General features: G+C 42.7%; 2 protein-coding genes across 2 annotated transcripts in view; one reads left to right on the top strand and one right to left on the bottom strand.

Moving 5' to 3' along the window:
- The first annotated feature begins 1230 nt into the window (after positions 1-1230).
- Positions 1231-7015, top strand: napgb (N-ethylmaleimide-sensitive factor attachment protein, gamma b). The gene is made up of 12 exons (XM_080488446.1): positions 1231-1416; positions 1550-1617; positions 1695-1779; positions 2506-2523; positions 2606-2636; positions 2718-2827; positions 2923-2989; positions 3078-3148; positions 3220-3298; positions 3589-3668; positions 3767-3896; positions 6040-7015. The coding sequence occupies exons 1-12, from the start codon at positions 1361-1363 to the stop codon at positions 6181-6183; spliced, it is 939 nt and encodes a 312-aa protein (XP_080344572.1). The 5' UTR covers positions 1231-1360; the 3' UTR covers positions 6184-7015.
- A 2649-nt stretch (positions 7016-9664) lies between these two features.
- The window catches only part of piezo2b (piezo-type mechanosensitive ion channel component 2b), a 110747-nt gene continuing 105518 nt past the window's right edge, over positions 9665-14893 (bottom strand). Inside the window, exons 52-54 of the mRNA XM_080458208.1 lie at positions 14181-14260; positions 13132-13339; positions 9665-11526 (exon numbers count right to left, since the gene is read on the bottom strand). Of these exons, the coding sequence (XP_080314334.1) occupies positions 11274-11526; positions 13132-13339; positions 14181-14260 (541 nt within the window). The 3' untranslated portion in view covers positions 9665-11273. The remainder of the gene's footprint in view (positions 11527-13131; positions 13340-14180; positions 14261-14893) is intronic.

The following is a 14893-nucleotide window of genomic DNA, read 5'->3' as shown; positions in this document are numbered from 1 at the left end:
CAATACAGCACCGATGGAAAAGGGGTGACAATCCTCTTGCTCCATCTTTAACCATGCAGGTGGGCGACCTGGAGGGTTCAGGCAAAATGCAAAAGATCTGATGGCTGACGCCCAGTAACAGAGAGTGAAATTTGGAAGTGCTGGGCCCCATTTAACTTGGGTTTGGAGAGCTGTTTAACATTCAACCTAGTTCTATAGTTCCATAGGAAAGGAGTTATTATTGATTCCAGCTTTTTCTTAAAGATCTTGGTTATGAAAATTGGGATATTCTGAATCAAGTATAGGATTTGTACTTAAAAAAACAAAAACACTGCATTTACTTTGTCGAGCAGTGAGATAGGAAGAGTTCTCCAGTGTTTTAAAGCATCTTCTATTCTGCTGGGGGAAATTATATTGGAAGAGAGAATATGATCTTGTAATTTCAACCCTTAGATAGTTAAATCTATCTGTGACCAATTTAAATGGAGATTGTGTGAAAGTGTTTGTCAGTGAAGGATTGATTGACATCATCGTGCTTTTATCCCAATTAATTCTATATCCTGCAAATGTACCGAATAGATTGATTTTGTCTAATATTATCGGGATTGTAAATTTTGGTTTAGGTACATTGAGGAGAATATCATCAGCATATAACAAGATTTTGTTTGATGTTTCTATTGTGTAATAGCCATGAGTTTTGGGATCTAATCTTATGATTTGAGCAATCGGTTCTGTTTCCAGCGCGGATATTAAGGGAGAAAGTGAGCAGTCTTGTCTAGTAGATCGGAACAGTTCAAAAGAGGGTGATAATCTGATTAGTAAGAACTTGTGCAGTTGGTTTATTATAAAGAGGTTTGATCCAAGACAAGAATCATTTCCCAATATTGAACCTTTGGAGGGCCTCAAATGAATAAGGCCAATCAATTTGGTTCAAAAGCTTTTTCAGCATCTAGTGTGAGCGCCACAAGATCATCTTCTTTCTTTTTTATATACATACTATTTAGAAGGCGTCTCAGGTTGCAGGCAGAGTTCCTATTTTGTATGAATCCAGTTTGGTCTGGATGTATCAATTTCTCAATCCAAAGACTAAATCTGTTGGCCAATATATACATATTCATCTACATTTCCCGACAACATGAAATCATTAAAACTGTAACAATATACTGCATAATCTCCTTGCTGCGTGCGAGATTCCGCTTCCCTTTTCACCAGTCAGTTGGTCCTCAGCGGCCGCCGTCGCCTGCGACATCTGATGACGTAGAGGAATGGGCGGAGTCTCTTCCTGCTAATCCAAACAGGGACGAAGCGACGTCCACAGCAGCTCATCGAAAACCTCTTAATCTCGAATAACTCGTCATTGTCGCCCGGATTGAGGCGCAGCATGGCCGCGCAGAAGATCAACGAGGCTCACGAGCACATCGCCAAGGCGGAGAAATGGTGAGTGTCGGTGAAGCCGCCGCGCTGCGTCGGTGATGTTAGCTTTAGCCGAGAGGCCAGAGGGAAGGTGATGCGACAGAAACACACCACAGCTGAAACTGTGTCTCCATCTCCCACCGTCGTGTCTCTGCAGCTTAAAAACTGGTCTGACGAAGTGGAAACCTGATTTCGACAGTGCTGCGTCCGAATACGCCAAAGCAGGTGAATAGTACCACGGTCACAATACCGCAGAAGAATCACTGTAATCTAATCTAATCTGCTCTTTATTTGTGTTCCAGCGGTGTGTTTTAAAAATGCCAAACAGTACGATCAAGCGAAGGATGCTTACCTGAAGGAGGCTGAGTACCACACGGAGAACAAGACGTATCCTGCTCCTGCTAACATCAGTGAATTTACCAGAACGTCAGGCAGCAAATCCAGAGTTTCTAGTCCCTGATGAGCAAAGAAAGCTTTTCCTGCTTCCCAGGCTGATAAGATCATGAACCTCTCTGCCCGACTGTGTTTATAACCTTTTTACTAGAGCCATGGAATGTATTGCAGCACGCCACCGCTCACTGCAGTCAATAAAACATCATTTAAAGGTTTCTGAGGCTTTGCAGGAGATTAACGAGAACGACCTGACCAGTAGAAACTCTCAAACCTTCAGCTTGTTTTCACCTCAATCTTGTTCGTCACCAGTTTCAGGTTGTTTGATCTGTAGGCAACATAAGATGCAGCAAGAGGATTGTTTTCATATCGGCATCATTTAGTAGATTTCTGTTCTACAATTCAATTCAACTTTATTTATATGGCACCAAACACAACACAGTCATTTCTAGGTGTTTTTAACAGAGAAAGGAGAAAAACCCAACAAATTCACATGAGCAAGGCCGGTTTGTTTGCGACTGTGGAAAGGAAAAACTCCCTCTAACAGGAGGAAAACCTTTGCCGAAACCAGACTCAGATGAGGCAATAGTGTTGTTGTTCATGTGAAGGCTGGACGTACAGTCTGGGACCCTTGATAATGTAATGAGGAAGGGAAGAAGAAAGAGGCAGGTCAGCTGTAAACACATCCCAGGTGAACGCCAGCTTCCTTAACCTGATTCTCAGGCTGTTCCATGCTGCAAAGTAAGTATCCTTTAATATCATAGTAGCAGTGAATCACAGCCCAGGACAGAGGGTTTATTTTAACTTGTGTCTTCTTCCTCAGGGCGATCGAACAAGCAGGTATGATGATGAAGGTGAGTACCACGGTGCACAGAGTCAACTCATGAGTTTATTATCCACAGTACAGATGTCACTGCTGGATTTTGCCGCCACAGGAACAAAAGAAGATGCCGGAAGCCATCCAGTACATCGAGAAAGCCTGCATGATGTACATGGAGAACGGGACTCCTGACACCGCTGCCATGGCTTTGGATCGGGCTGGAAAGTAAAAAATAACACTCATTTTCTCATGTGTGCTCAGAGATCATTTGTTAGGTGACGTTTTACTCAGACTTTGTTTACACTCTGGATTTCCTTCAGGCTTATAGAACCACTTAACCTGGAGAAAGCTGTGGACTTGTACCAGAAGGCTGCAGGTGTATTTGAGGTGAAGAGGCCAACCAACGCTGGATATCTGGATTACAATTATTTGTCAGATTAAACATAATGCGATTGTTTATGGTTTGGATGTGCAGAACGAGGATCGTCTGCGCCAGGCGGTGGAGCTGCTGGGCAAAGCCTCGAGGCTTCTGGTCAGGTTAAAACGGTAAATGAAAGACTTTAGCTTTGTTCTGTTAAAGGACCGTGTGTTCAACCTCTTTGTGTCTTTGTGACCAGGCTGGACGAGGCTGCAGTCGCCCTGCAGAAAGAGAAGAACATGTACAAAGAGATTGAAAACTTTCCTATGTGCTTCAAGGTTTGTCACTTTTTTCTTTGAGTAACTTCAATGAATTTATATACGCAGATAAAACAAACAGGTCCCAGCCTTCTTCCTGTCTTCCTCTTAAAGCTTTAAGTACATCACATCAGGAAAGACGGAAACTTACTGACACTCCAGCCACCGAGTTTCTCTAAAGACTCTACAATAAGCACTTATCAGTCAGGAGTTGTTGGACTTCATGTTTATCAGTCTGGATCCAAATCAGCCAGATTCCCTCTGATCTCAGGTTGAACCAAAACAAAAGTGTTGCTTTCTTCACTCTGTAGAAAACTACTGCCCAAGTGCTGGTTCATCTCCACAGAGGCGACTACGTGGCCGCCGATAAATGTGTCCGAGAAAGTTACAGGTAGGAGAATTAAAGTACTCGAAGAAAATGACATGAAACGCTCTGCAGGTCGTCAGACCGAGGACCATTACATGCTGCGCTGCCTGATCTCCCAACAGTCTGCCGGGCTACAGCGGGAGTGAGGATGTCGTTGCCATGGAGACGCTCCTGCAGGGCTACGACGAGCAGGACGAGGACCAGGTCTACCGCGTCTGCAACTCTCCTCTACTGAAGTACATGGACAACGACGTGAGTTTACACATTCAGCTTTAACCGACTCCCAACATTTAAAGTATTTTTGTTTCCCCGTGAGTTTCCTTTCTTTTATTACCGCTGGCTGTGGCCAGTAACCTGACAGTGATCCACTGAGATATAAGGGCTGGTGTTCCGTCCTGCTCTGACGAGAAGCAGAGACGCATCACAGCTGTGGCCTGAAGCAGGATTCATGTAAACATGTTACCAGACAACTCTGATCCAGCTCTAAATATTCATAATGAGTCCTCATCAGGGCGGCACCAGGAGATATCACTGGAATAATCCAAGTAAAATACTAATACTTACTATGTAACATGTAAATGCACATGTTGGCGAACGTCAGGCCATTCTGAAGAATTCCGACACAGATGATTTTAATCACCAGTAATTGGTACGGCTGTCGTTTCTGTTTTTTAATATTGGTACGTGGAATTTAAAATGTTTTAGTATCGCCTTGATTGAAGTGACGTAACATGAGCGTGACCGTGAGAGTGTCTTAGCAGCTCGCGAGTTCCAGTCTACCTGAAAAGGCCACACAGGAAGGTGTTGGAGGTTTACAGGTCATATTAAAAGAATCTAAATTGTCTGTCAGATCACAGTCATCTACCGACTGGGCCGGCCGTGCTGGCGTCATTTGACCATGAACCTTCAAGTTCTCGCCGCTCTGCAGTGAAGGCCTCAGGTCACAGGTGTAAAGGCGCTTTTCCACTCGGTCCTATTCAGCCATACTCGAACTGACGCCGGCAGGCCGCCGGCAGGCCGCGTCACAACACAGATGAGTTGGAAGGCGGCTCATTCACCTGCCATTTTTCTTTTTTTTTTTTTTTTTTAAAGAACACATTTTATTGTTTTTATGCACACAGAAAAAACAAACAAAAACAACCCCCCACCCCACCAAACAGCAAGTTATCTATTTATATTTAAACAAAAACAAATACAAAATATAGTCCAATTCACCAGAACAGTAATAAAGAGCAGCCGGTCATCAAAAGGCTGTTGAACTCTGTCAGTTTGAGAGTTTCTGCCCCTCAATAGCAGATTTCTCAGATCTGCAGGTTTATCATTGAGGAAAGGTGTCCAAACTGTTACAGAGAATTGATCTTTACCCTTTACTGCAGCTTGTAGCCTTTCATGAGGGAGGATATTAAAGATCCCCCTGCACCAGATAGTGACACTAGGTGGGAGCCTAGTATTGCAGTATACACTTCTGAGTTTTTCCTGCAGCTTATAGTGTGAAACTCGCCACTTTTTAAACCCGATCACAACAAAAACGCTCACAACCAGAGATAGACGCACAGAAATCAACCCCGTGGAGCAGCGACGAGCTGCAGACGTTTCTTTGTCTGGTGGCGACCGGAGGATACAGGAGCCTGACGGAGCGACACGCTACGGGTATTGGAAGGTCTCTGAGTCACCGGTGTTTCAGATTAACCAGTTTCCCTGTTAACTGGTGACCGGCTTCCTCCAGCGTCCGTCCCCTTTTCACAACAGATGTTAAAAACCGGACCAAATTCCTAGAAGTCCTGGCAAATGCCGTTTAACCACATTTCCATTAAAGTTTAAAGTGTCACATTGTTTGTTTGTCTTATTTTAACATCAGCTGCTGGCGGAATCACTAATTAACAGCGGCACCAGTGAAACCAAAACACCGGGCAGTGAAGCACCATCGTAACAATCCACATTTTGTAATATTAATAAATATATTCAAATATATACTATTTATTTTATTATTTGAGCTGATATCCAATGCATGTTCGCTCTGCATCATATCAGGGTGATTACTAGTGCATGACGGTGATTTCACCCACGCTGCAGTGGTACTATATTGTCATGGAACATGAAGGAAACTGAGTCGAGGCGAGTCGAGTAGGGCTGAGTAGTACCAGTGGAACAACGCCTTTAGACTTTGTCACTAAAAATGAAACGTAAAGGACAAAAAGGTAAATCTGCAGCAGAAACAGATTATCTCAGCCAGTCACCTTTACCCAGGGGATTTCTCAGATTAGCAAAATCATTTTTGAAAACTTCTTCCTGGAAGAGTTCTGTAGCTCTTCCTGTAGAAACAACTGACCTGAGATTGAACCCGAGTGTAAAAACCCTCTCAATGAAAAGTTCATGCCTCTTCTCTCCCTGGCAGTACGCCAAGCTGGCCATCTCCCTGCGGGTCCCTGGAGGAGGAGGAGGGAAGAAGAAGAAGGCCCCCGCGGCTCCAGCAGGGGGCGCCGGCGGAGCGGCTGCTCCTGCTGAGGAGGACGACGACTACGAGGGCGGGCTGTGTTAACCTCCAGGAGAGTCTGCTGCCACCCGTCATGAGCCCCCTCAGCGCCGCCCCGAAGAGATACCCGTTCTGATCAGAGGGGATTCCAGGAGGTTCTCCGGAACCCACCTGGTTTTATTTTGAGGCGGATCCTCAGCCTGGTGTTTGTGTACGTTTTATCATTTCTCTGTGAAGCTGCTGTAAATATAGCTCTTATTGTTTGTGGGTAAAATGTAAGATTACTATAGAAATATTCAAATCTACATGTCGATGGACTCGTCATTGTATAGGTGTTTATTTGTACAGAGGTAATTTATTCAGTATTTGTGACTGCGGCCTCCTGGGAAATATCAGAACGGAGTAATATGCAATCAGATCCTTCATTCATGCATGAGTGCAAATATTCAATCAGGGCTCAGAGGAATTTATCTGCTTTCAAACTTAAACATGGCTGCTGTTTCCGAGGCCTCAGAAGGAAACGAAACAAAACGAAACGAGCACTCCGCTCGGTTTTTCATGTGTAGACTCCCGTTTCCCTTAAACTTCCAAACTTCCTGCTTGTGTCTTGAGTTTCCAGTTGAACCCTGATGCGAGGGAATAAAAGGGACCATGCATCAGCGGGCGTTCAGTGTCTGCTCCGTCATTTCCTTCCTTCTGTGTCGCATTCTGGGTAAAGACTCCGCAAACAAGCACGTCGTCCTGCGAATTAAATTGATCTTAATAAAAAGGTAATAAAGGGACTGTTTACATGGGTTGTTTTTTTATTTTATTTGTGCCGTTACCTACTTGTATGTTCCTCAAAAGCATATCTCCAAACTTTGCACATCTATCAATAAATACTTCTATTGTGTGGCATCTTCTGCTCTGGGTTGGTTTTCTTAAAGCGGTGATCAGATTTTCCACATTAGTCCGTCTGGCTGCGGCTTCTGACAGACATGTACCGACCGTGTGGAGCTTCCTGAGCCGGACTTCTCTCCGCTGAGTAATGCTTTCTCCCCGTTAAGCGATAGTTCAGGTCAAAAATCTTGAAGGCTGCGGTGCATCTGTGCATTAGAAGGATGAACGCTGGACGGATGTGGACACAAATGTTGGATACTTTTTCTAAATTTTGGTCTTTCCTCTAAAGTGACGACACATTATCTCCTACAAATCAAGCTATTTCGACACGACCATGTCCCCCAATATGTCAATTAAGAAATCTATGTATCACAGACAGAGCAAATATAAATTAAATGATATCATTAGTATCGCATGTTAAATATCCAGTGAAGTTTTGCAAATTTATGGGAAGAAAACTTCATAGAAAAGTAAAAAAGTGTTGAATTATTTTCAACAGTAAGTGAATGTGTGTTGGATCATTTCTTAGTTGGGATCAACTTCACAGCACAGGAAAGCCTCACTGCTTTCCCTTGAACTGATTCGACGTGCAGAGAAGTGGAAAACTTTCACTTGGCTGCACATCCCACAAATGCATGCCCCCTCTTCTAAGAATGGCACTTATTCAAGTTGTCATGGTTTTAACATTTATTGCCACGAAGCTTCGTTACAACCAAGGAATAATCCACCAAACAGGAATTAACTAACATTCTGTGTGTTTTAAATTCTTTTTCAGACATTTCAGTTTTTTTGGATTTTTAGTCAAATATAATTAGACTTTCAGTGAATTCGCTCATTTTGATAAATAACCTCACCTTGTTATTCATTATTCCTCCTGGCGTTCGCTCTTATTGGAGGTTTTGTTGACTCACATTCTTAGTTTTCCTGGATTGAACACTGAAAAATGTTCATGATTGGGATGTGATCGATTTTCATTACTGGTGTCTTGTTAACAATAAGACTCAAAAACCGGATGGATTTTGATCAAATTTGAAAAATAACGCATCATATGCAAAGGGAGTTGATCCAGATGCAGGATTGAGAACCTTTTAATATCATTGTATAATGTGGAAATCAGGATTATATCCCGGAGAGGAAAGTATGGCGATCCACATTACGATCCAGATAGAAATCTTCCTGCTGGTGGAGAAATGGACTCTGAGCCTTCGTATATATTGTGATGTCTGTGTTGATATGGGAAATATCAACACATATATTAGGCATGTATTTTTATGTACATCAATCCCAAGACCTTTTTAATCCCATTGATATCTTCATACCTTTTGTATTCGGCGCTTTATTATGTTTTAGTTTTATTCAACGTCACCTTCCAGCTGCTGCTTTTCCAAAGAAACTGACCCACTCCGCAGCTCTTTGACTGTCGACTGCTTTTAATAAGTCTTTTGTCCCCCAGGTCATCAGATCCCAACGTTCTTTACTATTTTCCACTCAAAGTTTCCTGCACATTTATTTTTAATCAATGAAACACTCATTCTCTCCAAGATACTGAAACTTTGACCCCTGCGAGATGAGCACTATACTTTAATGTTTTTAACTTTGTTGTACTCATCTCAACATTCTCAATAAAAAAAAAAAAAAAGAGCATCAGTGTCAAAGTGAGGGAATATTTTGGACAGATGTGACATCAGAAATCCCTCCAATCATCAAGGTGTGTGAATGGCACTTTACTTCCTTCAGTGGTAAATATACAATAAGGGACAGGGAAATCTGGCGCACCAGTGTTCAAACTCTGTATCGCATCATTATCGAGTTTATCAGGCTTCAAATGAATGAATGAATAAAAAAACTTGCCTCTTCGTCCCTCCACTGCCACGAGTCCAGGCAGAGGCAGTGAGAAGACGAGCTCAGGACGGCAGAAAATCAACAATACCTGAAAAATCAACGGATTCTCAAAGCCAAGCTGTACACACACACTTATGTATTAAAAACTGTGAGTATAGATTTGATAAATTCCCTTTATATTTCCATGTTTATTTATTGCGGAGCTGTATTTTTATACAGTTGTGTTATTTTGCATGCCTGCCACGTTGTGTTTTTATTGATGTAAAAGCACTTTGACTTGTTTAAACTTCCATTTTGACGGCTGTACGGAGAATTCCCGCTCACTCACACTTTAAGATGGGAGCTGATAAGATTGTTACGATTCCGATTCCGATTCCATTTTCCACGCTGGGTTGATCGTGGCTCAGTGTTAGAGTCGATCGTCCAATAACCGGACGGTTGGCAGTTCGAATCCCACTCTATCGAAAAGTCATTGTGTCCTTGGGCAAGGCACTTTACCCACATTGCCTTGTATGAATGGTACATGAATGTTGGTGGTGGTCAGAGTTGGCACAAAATGGCAGCCATGCCTCTGTCAGCAGCCCCAGGGCAGCTGTGGCTACAACGTAGCTTAGCATCACTGACGGGACTGGTGTAAATGTATAATGGTCTCTGTACGCGCTTTGAGTCAGCGCAAAAAAAACGCTGTATAAATCCAAGCCATTATTCCATTCTGCTTAACGATTCACTTCATCGATTCTCATTTGCAAATGAAACCTGCAGTATAAACAGCAGAAGACGTGTCAACACTGCTGGATTGAAGTTCACTCCGGAGCGGATAGAAGATGTGATATTTATTCAAAGATATCTTATGCTGTGTGAGGAAATGGTTCTGCATTATGGTCGTATTTCCTCCGTTTGATGAAACATCCACTTGGCAAGTTTCCCTGTCGTCATCGTTTCCTGTGAAATAGAACCAAACTGCCAGTGGGCCGCCATGTTTCCTGCTGGCTGCACTGGTAAATGACATCATCATGCACGTCGCATAGCTGGCGGAACAGACAAGGGAATCGTTTGCCAAAAACACCAGGAACCGATTCCCACCCCTACTCACACTCCGGTTCCACATGCAAGCCGCTGCACAGACACTGCACACCTTTCCAGACACTTTTATTTGCAGATCTCTGGACCTCTATCATACCACTACAGTTTCACATTTCATTCCACAGTGACTCGTCGCCTTAAAGTAACCTCTATGTACATGTACTGAAAATTAAGTCATGGCAATAATGAAGTTTTTCACTCATGCTACAATGTCCTCTAATGCATAGTTTGGACCAAAGGGCTCCGTGTCTCAGCCCTTTGTGTGAGGAATCTTCTTGTCTGCTCCTTCCTTCCTGGATGCACAGCAGGGGGCGCCAGTGTTCCCAAGTACAACTGTTAGAAACAGCAAAGAGTCTCCCACCTGATGCATTTTACCCTGATTGAGAAACGGCCCTCTGCTGGCCGAGACCCGAGCCAACCTGTGTGAAGAGCGAGGAAGATTGGCAATAATCTCATTCTCTGTGAGGAAAAAAAGTCCACGGTGGAAGATTTCCTACTTCGAAACACGGTTCAACTGTGCAGTGAACAAACTCAGTCCTTCTCAACAACAGCCACATTATAGATCATGCCATTTAAATAGTTCTCGTCTTCTCTACAGTCTCATCACGGATCCGTCAAAGTCTACATGTTCCAACACATAACGCGTACAATGAATATATGTGAAAACAGCTCTTCCTGAGAAAGATATGTAGTTCATAGGAGTTTCAGTTCTTGGTGTAAAAACAAAATAAGGCAAGTTAGATTGTCTGATAATGTTCTGTACTCTCAGGCTCCAGCGTGGCTTCTGACATTAAAAAAAAGAAGAAGTCTTTTCTGTTCGTGTCTTCAGGTCCATTTATTCGCCCCACGTGTTCTTCACAAACATGGAAGAAGGAGCTCGGTATTGCACAGTCCCACAATCCAGTTGGAGAAAATATGAGATTGTGCCTGTGTGGTCGTTATTGTGCACTTTATTCACGAGTGGGAAGCCCTTAAAGAGTAATGCTGTAGCCAGTTTGAGTGTTTCCTCCCCGACCAGGCCATGGTGAAAATGTTGGAGGCAGGTGTGGAGAGCAACGAGTCTGTTTAAAAATCCCCTTTTATATTGAGCATGAGTCATTTTTATAAGTTAAGAAAATCGTCCTAGAAGATCTCGGGAGCTGCTTGTTTCACCCCACTGATAAATACAGCACCTGCAAATTGTGCTCACGTTCTAGTTTTGTCACTGTTGTTGTTAGACATCAGCAAAGAGTTAAAAAAAACAAAGCCCAAACAGTGTCACTGTGATCCGAGCTCAGCTGAGGAGGGAAGCGCTGGTCCTCCACAGCTCTGAGGCTGAAGCAGCAGAGCGGCCTGAAGGCTCCGACTCGTCCTCACTGGGTTTTCTCCCGCGTCCACTTGATCATGGTCTCTGGCGAGCGGTAAAGGAAGATGAGTTTGGCGTACATGTCCTCCTCCAGGTCCAGCTCCCCCGTCTCTCGGACCAGGAAGATGTCGGTGCAGAGTTTGAGGATTCGGTCCACGTTGGGCAGCTCCTCGAACATGATGGTGTGGGAAATACCGCTGAAGAACTCGCGCACAAACTTTCCAATGACCAGAACCACGGAGGCGTACATGCCCATGATCCTGAACAGGCGAGACAGACGGAAACGGATTCAAGTAACGTGAAGTGAAAGTGAAAACAAAACAGAGAAAGAAGAAAAAACAAAGTGAAAACACCTGACATGCAGAAACATGCAGGAAATAAAAGGCTGCTATATTTCTACCATCATGACAGCCTAAATAAACTAGATCAAAAACTTATTTTAATTAATGTCAACACATCTGGGCTATTTTAGTAAGCACGATATATTTCAAGTTTAAACATTCTACCAGGTTGCAGCAACTTTCTATGAAGGAGAGACTCATTCTTTAAATTGATTTAAAATTAAATCTCGTCTCTTTTTCAAAACCAAATGATCACTGGCGTATAGAGATCAGCAAACTTCAGCCCTCATTACCAAGCCTGTTTTAAGGCCTCATCAGAGCTTGAAGGGACTTCATAATACAGTTTTTTTTCTTTTAAATTACATTAAAAAGAGAATCCCCGGAAAATCTCGTGATTCTCCTTTAATTCTGCCTCAACTGACCTGATACCACATTAACACTGAAACCCTTCTTTCTTTTCCCTTTTCATATCAGACTAAAAACCTTCAATACATTTATATTAAAGTAAAACAGGCTGCCCGTTCTCTCAGCCAGTGTGAGATTCTCCCCATTAACTCTAAACTCATGTTGGTTTCATGTAAATATTCATCATTGAGTGTGGTGTTGGGGTCATGCAGAGTAACTGTCACTGGCCCATGTGGATTTTCCTGTGAAGGTTAAGACTCGATCAGGAGTCTTCAGCCTGCGGCACTGGAACCACAACGTGGCTGAATCGCTTCCTGAAGGTTTCACAAAATTACACCTAAACAAAATGTGCAACTTATTTTTATTTTTATTTGCACGAATCACTTTCCAGAGGACTTTTTATATCTTGGCTTTAAATGGCAAAGGTAAAATGGGGAAAAAAGAGCTAAAACCACAAGAAATCGGGGGAGACGCCACTAAAAGTGGAAAAAAAAACATGTAAAGTGTTTAAAAAGAGTCCAAATGGTAAAAACAGCTTAAATGTTAAAATTGTCTAAAAACAAATGCTGAAAGTAGAGTGAAACCACTAAAATCAGTTAGAAAAATAGAAATGTAATGAAATGTTTCCTACCTTGAACAGTAATTGAAACTTAAATGCAACATAACTATAATATCAAAACTAGAAATTAAACTTTATGTGTTTGCCTCATTTCAAAGATTTAAACGTGTTTTGAAGCTCTGCGTCTCTTTTGGTCATAAAGGTCACAGACCTTTGGTTCTAGATTCACTGTTCTAGATTTGAGCTCCAGTACGTCCACATAGGAGGGCTGATCTTCATCATCGCTCTGCCTCGTGGCTGTTCCACATGGAGTTGAAGTAAAGTCTACTTTCCATTCCAGTAAAAGATGCCAGTCATAGAAATGTCTCATGGAGTGAATTTTACATAAGGTGTAAGAAAACCCTAAATGTTTTAACAGCTCTCTATTGCAGCCTCACTTTACTTCTAATCTTCCCACTCGTCCTCACTGGACCTCCCAACTCAACATCTAAAGCCTCAACATTTGATCAAATTGAGTTTTTTTCACATTTCTGGGCCTGAAACAGGCGAGTCATACGTACCCGTATCCAGCCAGGAAGCCCAGGCTGGGCGGACTAACTTGGTCGCTGAACACGTACAGTTCCAGTCCGGCTTCGTTCTTGTATATTTTACTGACATTGATGAGGCCCGGCTCTGTCTGTGTCACAATCCACCATTCCTGGATCTGTTTCGAGGAATCTGCGTTCTGGTTTCTTTTCAGAGTCAAATTCAGGTCAAACATCTTGTCATCTGCAAACAAAATTAAGTAATATGAGCATTATTATACGTGATAAATAATTAAAATAATCCATCTCTCACATCCAAACACAGTAAGTTAATTACATAACTTATTAACAATATAGAAATATCTAATGACAATAACATTTTCATAACACTGAAGAGATGATGAAGAACTTTTTTTTGATAGTCAACAATTAAGTGAGAAAAGTTGAATACTGGGTTATTTCTTATGAATGTGATTCTAAACATGATATATGTGTGTTCAGAACAAGTGTCAGTAAACTGAGCTATGCGGTTGAGTTTAAATATAAACCCAGTCTAAACCACAGAAGACAGTTCAAACGGAGTTTAAATGATAGAAAACAAGTCAAAACTTATACCAAAACCAATTCAAATTTAAATAAACTCATTCTAAACTCCAAAAAATCTGTCGGAAACAAGTCCAGAAGTAAATAAAAGCAGTCTGAAGCCAGTCCCCACCTCAGTAAACCAGTTGAAAACGATTTTCATTCACATGAATTCAGTCTAAATTCCACAAAACCCACCTGAAGCCAGTCTAAAACCAGCCAGAACCACTAGAAAACCAGTCTAAATCTGGCGTAAACTTTAGAAAACCAGTCTAAAACTATTTGAATTGACATAAAATCACCCTAAACTCCACATTGAGTCCAGAAGTAAAGATAACCAGTGTACATCCAGTCCCCGCCCTAGAAAAATCAGTCTCAGTTGGGTTTAAAGTCTGAAGAACCAGTCTAATCTGGAGTTTGCTGCTTTGCTTTGGAGTCATCCAGACACGAGCAGCACCAGTCCGACCCGAGCACATCACGACGAGGAAAAAGGTTTTTCTCACCCTTGTAAAGTTGTTCGACGGGCTTCGCATCGGAGTCACTGGGAGCTCGAATGTATCGAGGGAAGATTTCAGTCAGTGTCCTGCAGGGAGGAAAAAACGGACATTTTTATCACTTTATCTCCTGATGTGTTTCACAGCGACAGCAACTCTAATAAATGATCTAATAACCGAGAGCTTTGTCCAAATCAGCTGTTCCCCGTGATACAATGTGTGAGGGCAAGTACACCTGGACAGGTGAGGACAGGTGAACTTGGACAGGTGAGGACATGTACACCTGGATAGGTGAGGACAGGTAAGGACAGGTGAACTTGGACAGGTGAGGACAGGTACACCTGGATAGGTGAGGACAGGTAAGGACAGGTGAACGTGGACAGGTGAGGACAAGTACACCTGGATAGGTGAGGACAGGTAAGGACAGGTGAACGTGGACAGGTGAGGACAGGTACACCTGGATAGGTGAGGACAGGTAAGGACAGATGAACTTGGAACGGTGAGGACAAGTACACCTGGATAGGTGAGGACAGGTACACCTGGATAGGTGAGGACAGGTACACCTGGATAGGTGAGGACAGGTAAACCTGGACAGCCCCCCCAATGAGACATGAGCCCCCCCCTGAAGACATGAATTTTGAAATTGTTGGTGGGGGTTCTAAAATATTGGCTAAATGCTGATTTTTTTCTACAAACATGCTCTTTTTGTTTTTTGTTTGTTT

This window comes from Lipophrys pholis (assembly GCF_963383615.2).
Source record: "Lipophrys pholis genome assembly, chromosome: 1".
NCBI lineage: Eukaryota > Metazoa > Chordata > Actinopteri > Blenniiformes > Blenniidae > Lipophrys > Lipophrys pholis.
Note: the sequence above shows the minus strand (reverse complement) of the source record. Positions and strands in the feature narration are given on the sequence as shown.